Source organism: Stegastes partitus, unplaced genomic scaffold (assembly GCF_000690725.1).
Source record: "Stegastes partitus isolate 25-593 unplaced genomic scaffold, Stegastes_partitus-1.0.2 Scaffold463, whole genome shotgun sequence".
In the NCBI taxonomy this organism is placed as follows: domain Eukaryota; kingdom Metazoa; phylum Chordata; class Actinopteri; family Pomacentridae; genus Stegastes; species Stegastes partitus.
The window spans coordinates 311,151-323,187 of NW_007578194.1; the positions used below are offsets into that span (position 1 = coordinate 311,151).

General features: G+C 43.9%; 1 protein-coding gene across 1 annotated transcript in view; it reads left to right on the plus strand.

Annotated features, from left to right (window-relative positions):
• adgra1b (adhesion G protein-coupled receptor A1b) overlaps positions 1 to 12,037 on the plus strand; it is a 209,305-nt gene that overhangs the window by 168,549 nt on the left and 28,719 nt on the right. Inside the window, exon 15 of the mRNA XM_008286670.1 lies at positions 4,641 to 4,768. Coding sequence (XP_008284892.1) covers positions 4,641 to 4,768 — 128 coding nt within the window. The remainder of the gene's footprint in view (positions 1 to 4,640; positions 4,769 to 12,037) is intronic.

Sequence of the window (12,037 nt, forward strand, 5' to 3'; positions counted from 1 at the left end):
TTTAAAATGGTTGTGAAATGTCTCTATATTAACAATGGATGTGTGTTTGTGTTGTCGCTCCCAGTGACAAAACCGTAGTACATCACTGTAGTGGTTTTTTTTTAGCATCTTTTGGCTTAAATTTTTGATTTTACAGCCCCGAAATGTTTTCATTTCACCACTCTCACCTGCCAAAAAAGACAAAAAAAAAAGAGCCCACATTGTGCTGCATGTTTAGCAGCAACCAGTGGACGGTGCATGTTAGCTCCTTTTTCAGAAACATAGTGATGCATTTAAATATTTCCATTTCTGAAGGTGGAATCTGTGAGTCAGTTTTGGCACATTTAGATTTGCTTGCCGCAAACACATGAGAATAGTGTTGTGTGGATTGATCTGAGCCTCTTTGTTCGTTTCCCATTTGCAGAGCCAGAGGTCTGTACTGTGACGCAGGATTTGGGGTTAGCGAGCTAACTTCAGGTTTAACCCTCAGTGTTCGGGGATAAAGCAGTGGCTCACTTCTTATCGGGGTATATTGCCATGGTAACTTATACTGATCACCAAAGCTGATCCAGAGCAGGTTGTTCTACAGATAACAGATAAGCGTGGATGAAATCAGTTTGCCTAGCCAATCAGCTCTCTTGGAACATGACATCAGTCTTCATAGAGACACTCATGGAGCTCAGTGTGTGGACAGTAAGATGGGCTCTAAGGAGGCCAAGAGTTGCTGGTAGCACTTTTGGAACAATTTCATTACTCTGTAGACGTGTGTATACATTTATAATCCTAATACAAAGACTGATTAAAGCACTAAAGCCTTGTACTTACTCACAGTTTTGAATCAGGTTTTCATATTTGTTTTTTTTACTTGCTTTCCACGCTGTTTAACACCACCAGGGTTGCAGCTGAAAGAACAAGTTAAAAATTGTCATTCAAATTTGATATACGATCTTGTGTTGCCTAAATACTGACCCTTTCCAGTAACATCCGTTCATGCGGTCATGCATGCAGCTTTAGCCGTTTTTTCCTTCCTGGCTTCGGCTACAGCACCTGCGTTGTGTTTAGCCTGGATTATGTTTTTAAATTCCCTAAACTTGACTAGACGTGACCACGTTTGGTCATCTGGTGCCAACACCGTTCCTTTGCATGTGTTCACAGTTAGAGTAGCCCCGGGGTGACTGACTGAGCTGATAACCAGCTTCATGTGACCACTGAGCTCACCTGCGGTTGTTGGGTTTAGTAAATCCAGATAACACAAAGAAAGATATGTTGCTTCGTAGTACAGGCCCCAGAGAATTTTTTTCAGTCTATATACAGAACAAACTGCTGATGAACTATGAGGAGATATTCACCTAATTTGACAAAATCTTTATTAGATTAGAACCACTGACTTTCCCTTTAACTAGTTCTTTAAGTTTTCCCACCTGTGCGACCTATCTTGGGCTTCGTCCGTACCTTTCTGTTATTTCTTTCTCCCAGTCTCTTTGCTGGTTGCTCAGTTTCTCCCACAGTCCAAGGGCATGCCCCACTTAGTTTGTATTTCTATGTCTGTTGGGCTCGTACAGCACATAAATCTTTGAAAACAATCTTTGTAATACTGCTGATACATTTACCACCTGAAATTCTTTGTCGTTTAAAAAAAAGTCTTTTGGTTCCCATCAAGACATGATGCTGGTGTTTGTTTTGTTGAGTGAGATGACAAGCATCACCTGCAGATTTTTAGTCATCAGCTAGCTAATTAAGTCATCAATAACTCCATGAGCTGCTTCCAGAAAGCTCCTTCGCTTGACATTTTTACTGTTTCCAGCTGACCCCCTTTAACTCTGTTTAAACTCAGCGAGCTCATTTTCCGGCAACAATTCACATTAGACAGAACAAACACTGTCCAATCCACTGCCTTCAAGTTTGCTGTTGTGTTGTTCGCCATGGAAAAGAATTCAGACTCATTATTGCCTCTACTAGCTGCCCATTGACATCACTTCAACTTGTGAAGAAAGCCAAAGCTTGACAGGCCTGCTGTGCCTAGTTAAAGATGTCAAACCATTCAGTAAGACAATCAGTTGTTTTGAGGGGTCTGGCGAAAGGTCCGTCGGCTAATTGCACATGGTGTGAATGTAAGACGAACTGGTTGTCTGTTTGTAATGACAACTCACAGATGAAGCAATCACAGCTGATTATTCTGTAACAATGGTGCGTGTTAACGTCGGGGGTAGATTAGATGGTAAAGAACAGCTGGTTCTTTGTGCGCTAGAAGACATACGAGGGAAATAAGCAGTCAGTGCCATTGTTTGAATGTTGTTTTAAGTTGTCAGTGTACCGGTGTCCGTCTCAAAAACACTGCCAAGGTTTCATAAACCAAGGACCTGACCAGCCAACTTGCAGAGTGGAGCTTTGTGCATCCTTCTTCTTTTGAATCTGTTTCCATGTACGGCTAAATCACTCCAATAATACAACTTGTCATTATGTTGCATAGAGCAGTTTTATAGTGTTTGAGCAGAGTTGTAGGTGAGCTGGTGTGCTCGAGCTGCCATGAGAGACAGGGGCTCTGTAGATCCCAACTTTCTAGGGGAACCAGTGGTAATGACTTGTGTCAAAATGCCATTTTAGGGCAGGAAGGGATTATATTCAAGAAAAATAAAAAACGTCTACATATGTAACTTTACATCCATCCATCCATTATCTATACACCGCTTAATCCTCACTAGGGTCACGGGGAGGCTGGAGTCTATCCCAGCTGACTCAGGGTGAAGGCAGGGGACACCCTGGACAGGTCACCAGTCTATCACAGGGCTACACTTAGAGACAGACAACCAAGCACACTCACATTCACACCTACGGACAATTTAGAATCACCAATTAACCTCAACATGTTTTTGGACTGTGGGAGGAAGCCGGAGAACCCGGAGAGAACCCACGCTGCACGGGGAGAACATGCAAACTCCACGCAGAAAGATCCCGGTGCCCCCACTGGGACGCGAACTTGCTGCGAGGCAACAGTGCTACCAACTGCGCCACCCTGCAGCCCATAACTTTACATGAACTTAGATAAGTTTTAGGGGTTAAATCACACTTTGTTGTTAATGTCTTAATGCCAGATGCCACACGGAAGCTTCAGCAGTCTTATAGAGGCCATGCAGTCCGGAGCAGTTTGCATTCAGTAGGTGTGGTCATGATGTTCTGACTCATCAGCGTAGGACTAGACTTGATTTTAGTGTGACTCTATGATGGGTACTGATGATAGATCATTTGGTAGTTAAGTATGTATGATGGAGGGATAACTTAAAAAACACATTTTAGTGCATTCAAAGCGATATACTTTAAGTTTGCAGATCAAAAAAAATACAAGATGTAGGAAGTTAGCAAAGAAATGCAAACTGAATTTAGGACAACAAAGACTCCTCAGTAGCTGGTAATCAAAGGAAAGATCAAGTGATGGTCCAACATCAGAGCAGGGACTGCTGCAAGAAAGTACATTTAAAGCTTACAAACTATTCTCTTTGTATCTTGAATGAACTACTTCAGTTCTCATGTTCCTTTTTTTCCTCCTCAAACTAACAGAAAGTCTTCATTAGCCTCAGTGATGAGCGATGGATTGAATGTTCCTACCACACACTCTCCACACCTCTCCAGTGTCCCGTCCCTCACAGCTTTCATTTCAGCTCAGGCCAGTGCTTTACTTCTACATGCTCGGTTGCAGGTCCACGACCCCCTCGCGGGCCTCTACAGGCTCGTCGGCCTTTAGACAAACACGGCGAGAGAATATCCCACTTGGCTACTCACCGAGACAATGATGGAGTCAGACAGCGTGTATGCGGATCACTCTCGCAAACTCGCAGTGAGCTGGCGGGGTTATGGAGATAAGGTGCGCTTTATTTAGCAGCGTCGACGCGATGGAGCCGAAATCGTGACGTCACCTTCGCACCTGCCCCGTGGCACAGAGCGAGGGGCAGTCGGGACGCATGAGAAGTGATCGTACTGACTTCACGTCTTTGTACCGAAAATCTAAAGCTCACAGATGAAGCGATAAAGCAGTGCTGAAAACATCTCTGGGAGCTTTAAACTGTCGCTGTCACACGGCGTGCCGCAACCGCTGAAGAAGTTGTGCACAATACATCACCGAGCAAATCGACTGTGATGTTGATAAGGGCTTAATGAAGGTCTGTTAGCTATATGTCTTTTGGAGGCACAAAAAAGCGACTTAACTTTGTTTCCATTTTTTTTTTTTTCTATTCGCTTGGCTCCTATCCATTTTTGTTTTGCTCTTTATGCTGGCAGTCTAGGAAGCTTATGCTATTGTTGCATTCAGTCGCTCCGGCTAAGAGTGTCAGCTAAATGCCTGAAATGCAAAATGTAAATGCGGGGTGGAAGAATATTCGCTCGACAGGGTTGTTACTCTTTTATGCTGATTTGGACAGCGCTCTAACTCAAAGACATTTCCTTGACATTCATTTGTATTTCGCTTGCATATCTCGTCGGCGCAGTATACTGTGCCTATGCATATGGGGAGCTCATCATCTTCGTCTTTTAGGTGGATTTTTTAGAAATGCTGTCACCGTGCAAGGCCTAGTTCTCGCTCACTGATTGCTTTTTTTTTCATGATACTGTATTTGTAATGACTTTTGTTTGATCCCCATTTTTTTCCCCCCCCTCTTTTTCTACCTCAGGATCTGAAGAAGGTGCTGTCTTTCCCCCCGTACCCTGGGGAGTTCTTGCACCCGGTCGTGTATGCCTGCACGGCGGTCATGTTGCTTTGCCTCTTCGCCTCCATCATCACGTACATAGTGCACCACAGGTAAGAAGAAAATTACCTCCCTGATTCTATTGAGGTATACGTTTAAGCTTTAATCCTCTCCTGCCTGTCTGGCCTTAATTTAAAATCGCACTCATTAACTTCACTTCTACGTGCGGCGCTTATGTAGCCTGTTCATTTCTTGCCTCTTTACCTTCATGGTGACTCCTCTGTCACAGATCCCAGGATGACTGTGGTGTGAGTCAGATGCTTTAGGCTGGCGTAAAGCACTGCAGCCTGTCTCGCTAAGAGGATATAAAACACATACGCCAATGTGTGTCTGTGTGTGCGTGTGTGTTCCAGTCACAGCAGAAATATGCTTCTAATGGATTTCTAAGGGGTACTTAGGCCACCTTTGTTCCTTTTATTCCATATGGAGATGAGGGCAGAGAATGTACCATGTGGTTCATGTGGTTTTGCACTGTGGCATCTGTCTGGCTCTTCTGAGGTTCATCTGCTGTGGATGCTGTTATTAAAGCAGGAGGGGGAACCTGACTGGCGTATTGTTTCAGCACGCCAATTCATCATCCGTCGTCCTCGTAGAGCGTCAGTCACTTTATCATGTCCGCGGCATTAATGTGGGATTAATATCACAGCTTTCAATCCATTTTAATATAAAGAAATCAGGACATATCTCAAATGTCACATTTTCAGGAAATATCGTCGTATCTGTAGAATAGCACAGTTAACCGGTTTAATTTATGTATTCTGTCTTTACTGTGATTAAAGTGCACATTTTATGAAACTGCACGAGAGCTCAGCAACCTTTGCGGCTTACATCCGTCCGTGACACCTGGGACGGAGACGAGATGCGTCCTTCTGCAGTCAGACGGCGATGACAGCATCTGAGGCTCCGAGCAGCAGCAGCATCGCTTGCTGTCATCTCGCACCGCAGTATTGACGCTTGAAGGAAAAAATGAAAACTGCAATAGTTGCAGGAGACTGCAAGATATTTTATATTTTTTAGTAAACCTCAATGCAAAAAAAAATAATACACAGCCATGGTTTTTAGGGTTTGAAAACATTTTTAGGAAAGAAAGAGTGGAAACAGCTAAACGCCCTCAAACTGGGACTGTTTTTTTAACACTCCAAAAAAGATTATTTCCTTCCTGAAAGAACAAATAGATGAAAGTTGTAGGTGTTATGAGTGCCTTTTTTAATCGATGAATAGGTTGCATTAACCAATTATTCGATTACAGTAGTGGGCTGTTTTACTAGTCTGTCAGGCGTATTTCTCAACAGAGGATCAAGATTATCAGTGTTGTAACATAACATTTAGTACCTTCACTGCCAGGGCTCCTGAGTGCAGCCATTTTTGCATGTGCGACCAAAAATCTGTCAGAAACAACTAATCATTTTCATTGGTCTCCCCGGTGTGTCTGACATTTAGCAGCTCCGCCTGTGTGTGTCTCTGGGCGGTCTTAACCGAGGTAAATGTTATAGCAGAACACCTTTTTTCTGTCACCTGAGTGGAGACTAGAAGCTTCTCCAGCTACCATCTACCGGTGCATGTAGGTAAAGTCTACTGATGCATGTAAGGCATGTAGGTAAAGTCTACTGATGCATGCAGGGCGTCTAGGGATTATCTGCAAATTGTAGCTTCTACCATTAGTCTGCCTGTGAGGAGTTTAGGAGATCTTTATACACTGGAACATCTACCGATCCATGTGAGGCGTTTAGGGGCCTCGGTAAATTGCAGTGTCTGCCATTAATCTGCATTTGAAGCACTTTGGGGACACGCGTAAGCTAGCTTCAGAAAACAACCTGGACGACACCCTCTCCTTCTAAACTGCATGAGTCTCAGCATGCACATCCATCTCGCCGCACCACCCGCCATCGCTGGTAAACTCTCAACCTGCGGGAAACTGAAGTGTGATAAAACAGTAAATGCATTCGATTATTGCTAAGAGCCAAAGTACAGCCGGAAACAGAATTTTTGTTGTTGTCGGAGGACTGAGATTCTGAATTGAAAGACTTAAAAAAAGCACAACGTCTCCAAGGAAGTCTGTGACAGGTGCGTGGCCAGCAGAGCAGCTCGGCTCCCAACAGCGTTTTAGCACCAGGCAGCAGCAGCAAACCAAAGCAGCCAGGATCATAAAGTTTAGTGCAGCTTAGAATGTAGTCAAAGAACAGTTACATCTGAATAACTGTAATTAATGTAGAGAACATTTATATAATGTGTGAACTTACAAATGTGTAAAGGAACTGACTGAAAAAGGGTTACACAAAAAAATGCATCATTTGGTCCCAACATGCACAGTGGAAGAATACAGGTGCTTCTACATGATGTCCAATGAAAGGTTTAGGCACAAAAAGTTAGTCCGGTGCCCTGAATCCACAACTTCTATTTCAGAATAATAAATCTAGTTTTGAGGGATACTTGGAAAAGTCAACGAGACCTTATTCATCAAGTCTGTGAAGCACATAATAGATGCAATTAACAGCTATCAAATGTCACGCCACGACGCCCGTTTTATAGCTATCTCAGGCCGCACAGAGCATCCCCACTGAGGAGGAGGGGTCAAATGTGGGACAAAAGTACTTGTACCCTTAGCTTTGATTTGTACTTGCAGGTTTAAATAGCCCGTATCCTACTTTTTGGGTTTTCTGTTCCCTTTTTTTATGCCTTTAAAAGGTCCACACACAAAGTGAATTGCTGCAGCTGTGCACAGTTATAGGAAATGGTCTTTATTTGAGCCCACATATTCTCGTAGAAAAATGATAAGCTTGTACATGTGCAGAGCTCTTTAATTCAGAGCTGCAAACTTTTTAAGCACACATGCTGCTGGGTTCTATGTTAACTTTTGTCACCCGCAAAAAGACAGATGTGTATCTACAAACTGTACATTTCTTTCTTTTACCACAAATTGAAAAGTATTTGTGCAAATCTTTCCTTTATGTTCACAAGCTGTCATGCACCGCTACATCCATCCATCCATCCATCCATTATCTATACACCCCTTAATCCTCACTAGGGTCGCTTGGGGGCTGCAGCCTATCCCAGCTGACTCAGGGTGAAGGCAGGGGACACCCTGGACAGGTCACCAGTCTATCACAGGGCTACACTTAGAGACAGACAACCAAGCACACTCACATTCACACCTACAGACAATTTAGAATCACCAATTAACCTCAACATGTTTTTGGACTGTGGGAGGAAGCTGGAGAACCCGGAGAGAACCCACGCTGCACGGGGAGAACATGCAAACCCAGCTTCGAAATCACGACCACCGCATCGGGACCGTTGCCCGATACGGGGAGTGCCGACTCAACCTACTGGCACCGCTACATGTCTCAGCCTATTTTTTTAATATATTTTCTGTATTTTTGTAGTTTTTCACACAATTAAAGGTTTTCATACAAAACCCTTTCACATATCAGACATGCTGACGTACAACTACAGTACTTTGGATCCTGTTTTGTGTCATTAGTATTCTAGTTTTGTCTTTCACTGATTCCTATCATACATAGGATGCAGCTTTGATACGGTGTATTCTACATTCATATCCTGTTGTACATAATGTCCAGGTTTCCTGCCTGCAGGCGTGTCTTGACTCCTAAACATTTCAGTCTCTTCTATTTCTGATTAACTTCTGCTGTTTTGGGGCCATCTTCTCCTCAACATTTACCACCGGGCTGGATTCTCTGTCTTATCGCCAGTAATTGGAAATTAAAGCAGCAATAACATTTAAGAACAGCATTACCAAATTAATTACCTTTTTTTTTGCTTAACTGACTAACCACTGCAGCCTTTAGCATCTCAAAGAATGATCAGAAACCTGGATTATGTGTCTACATGCAATTTTATGCCTCAGTGCTTTGATGCTTCGGGTTCAGGATTTGGTGTTTACATGGATAACGCAGAACTGGGACGCTGCAAAAAAACCTGATCAGAATCAAGTAAACACACTCATTCATCATAAAATGGAAGACATTCATTCCAGTCCAAACTAGAGTGAGAACAAGCCCTTATTTAAAATACGACGCCGGAGCTTTTGTGGTGTCACACACGCAGGGGAGGGATTTTTTCTTTTTTTTTTTCCAACAGCGCTCACATTAACAAACTCCAGCACCTCCTCCTCCTCCTCCTCACCTCCCTCTAGGCACTCCCCAGCACTAAAACACATCTCTTTTTAGTAACACTTTAGTTGCCTAGTATCACTCTAGCTGACTGACAGTATCTAAGCCGTGAAGCCCTGGGACTGCGTGTTAAATGGGCAGAATGCAAGCGAGGGTGTCCAAGGATAGGTACTGTGGTGCTGTGTGCATGTTGGAATTTGTCACTTTCTCACTTCAGCTCACTCGCACGTACACACTACATGCATAAATATATGCATACAGTTTGTGCTGTTGGTTTCTTTCTCTGCCAGCGAAATAACCCAAGACAGAATATGTGATTACGGATGCAGCAGTGATGTATGATGTATGAGCTGAGGAAAAATTTTTACAAAAAAAACAACACAGTGGTGGGTATCATGTCTTTGAACCCCAAATCCTTTGAACCCAATTGACGCAATTTACGTCAAAAGCGTTCGCAGTCATGACTCAGTCCAAAAAAAAAGGGAAACACTGATACCGTATTGCTGGAGGAGGAACTTGATGGTAAAATTCTAGCTTTCATTGCAGCAATCGTCATTCAGTGAGCACGCACGTCAATATGTCCGCTTGGAATTCATATTCATAAAGGTAGATTCACATCACCTCACGGTTATCAAACTGCAGTTCATGGATGTCTGTGAATTATGATTCCACAAACTGATAGCAGCTGATGCAGCAATCATGCAAATCCTCTAAGAAGACTGTACAGTACATAAAGGAGGGATGTAGGTGGAGTCCAGTCCATGGCCACATTACCCTTTGGTAAATGGTAAATGGTCTGCACTTATATAGCGCTTTTCTACCTTTCGGCACTCAAAGCGCTTTACAATGTTTCTCATTCACCCATTCACACACACATTCATACACCAATGGCGACAGAGCTGCCATGCAAGGCGCTAATTGGGAGCCATTTGGGGTTCAGTGTCTTGCTCAAGGACACTTTGGCATGTGGCGGGATCGAACCGCCAACCTTGCCATCAGTGGACAACCCGCTCTACCACCGGAGCCACAGCCGCCCCAACATATCTGGGATGATGGTACAGCTGGCAACTCGTGTCGATAATTACACCTCAGACCAAATCGACAAGAGCCATTTAGGAAACGTCTGCAGATACCTCCATAGCGAGTCGGCTCCATCCTCCGTGAGTTTTGAGCAGGCCCTTCCTGTTTACATCAGATAAAGCCATGGTGTAGAACTCCTAAATAGATCCTGTAAGGAGGAGACAAACAAGCGAAATGAATTCAAAAATGTGCTGTTTGTTGTTTTGCACCATTAATTCTACAGTAATAATACAAACAAACATATTCTAAAGGAGGCAAAACATGCCATTTAGTTAATAAAGAGCAGCGAAATGTGTGTTGTCTGATGTGTTTAATGAAACAGAGTGAAGCTTTTAGTGCATTTAGTGGAATCACAACAACAACAACAGCGTGCAGTGTGTTGTTTTACCAGTTTACAAAGCGGCTGATTTACAAGCAATAAAACCAGATATCTGCAGCTGTTCTAATCAATATTTTTATAGTAGCAGTCGCTCGGATTATTAATGTGAACGGTGGGAGCTTGTAGGACAAGTTTCACAGAGAATTGACGCCTGACTCCACACTCCCCCTCAGGTCGGCAGAATTTCGTAATGTCTCCGAGTTAATTGTCTTAGTTTTACAGCTCACAACTTCATCATTACAGTTCAGTCTCACAGCTCTCATCAGCATCCTTTCCAGCTGCAGCAAGCAGCTGTTGTCTGAGAGATAAACCCACTGCAGACTACCTGCTCAGCACCAGGCATCAGATGGAGGATGTTAGCAGCTTGCTAGTGGAGCATTTAGCGGCTAACAAGCTAGACATTTACTACTGGAGTTAGTGGAGACCAAAACAGAGCTGCAAATGCTGGACTTCGCTTTGACAGGGACATGACTTCAAAGAAAGTCTAGTGTTGCTCAGTTGCAAAGGATCGCTCCTTATGTTCCAGTTGTAGGTGTGTGGGACACCAAAGCTACATTCATTTCATCATTGATGTCAGTCATATGAACCTACCCTGTTGCCATGCCGCCCTCTTGTCTCCGTAACAGTTCTTGTGCATCAGCATGCAGCCGCTTTCATCTCTGCACGTAGCAGTGCTGCAGCCTATAGTTTACGGGACCTCGGCACCGTGTTTGGAACGTTTCTGCGACCAATCAAACGGCTTGGCTGAAACTACTCATCGTATAATGTGTCACATTACACTGTCCATGGCTTTATTGTCCCTTACATTTGGCCGAGCAGCGGGTGCGGGGTGAGAGAGCAGATGCAGAGTGAGGACAGTTTTATTCCCCCTACCCTCCGGGACATGGGGATGTGGAGGGTTGCCAGGTTAATGTACTTGACCCAATGAAAGCCCAGAGCAGCGCCTATGAAAACCCCCTTCCAGGGAGGCCAGGAGCCGGCCTGATTTATGGCCTCTTTGCTGGATGGAGTTCAGTACCTGGACCGCAGCATAGGCATCGACAACAGGAGCTCTAATTCTCCCTCCCCTTACACAGAGCAGTGAAGCCCGGCCCCAGAAACGCCTCATGGCTCTCTGCTGAGCCGCTGCTTCATCTACAGTTGGCTCACGTGCTGCCGGGGCTCCGCTCCTCCATTTTGGGGAGTGGAGACTTCCAGCGCAGGGTTATATAATTTCAAATGGTGACAGTGACTGTACAGATGAAAAGGAGGGAGCTGACAAAGGAAAGTAATTAAAAGAATAGATGGTCTGGTTATTCACACATTCTGGCAAATATGTTGGTATTGTCTGACCTATTTAGCCTATTGTCTAACAGCTGGATGGAAAGCAGTAACGTGGTGCCCTGCTCGGGGCTGCACAGACCCCGGCTAACACCATATTTCACAAAGTGGATATTAGTGTGTAGATTTACATTGTGAGAACTTGAATTGGCCCAGCCAACTGGAAGCAATCTCTTTTTATTTCATCATCAAACCAGCAGAGTGATTCCTATTTATGTGCATACACCACTACATGTACTGTATATGTGCAGGTGGGTGAAAAAGCTGTGTGGGAAGGTTGTACGCTGAATAACACATCGGATTCTTACTCAAAAAAAATCTGCAAATAGCCCATTGCCTTAGGTTCATCATTCTAAAATAAGCACAATGCAGTCTGTGGCAAGGAGTTAAACCAATCGTATCTTCTTTTTATG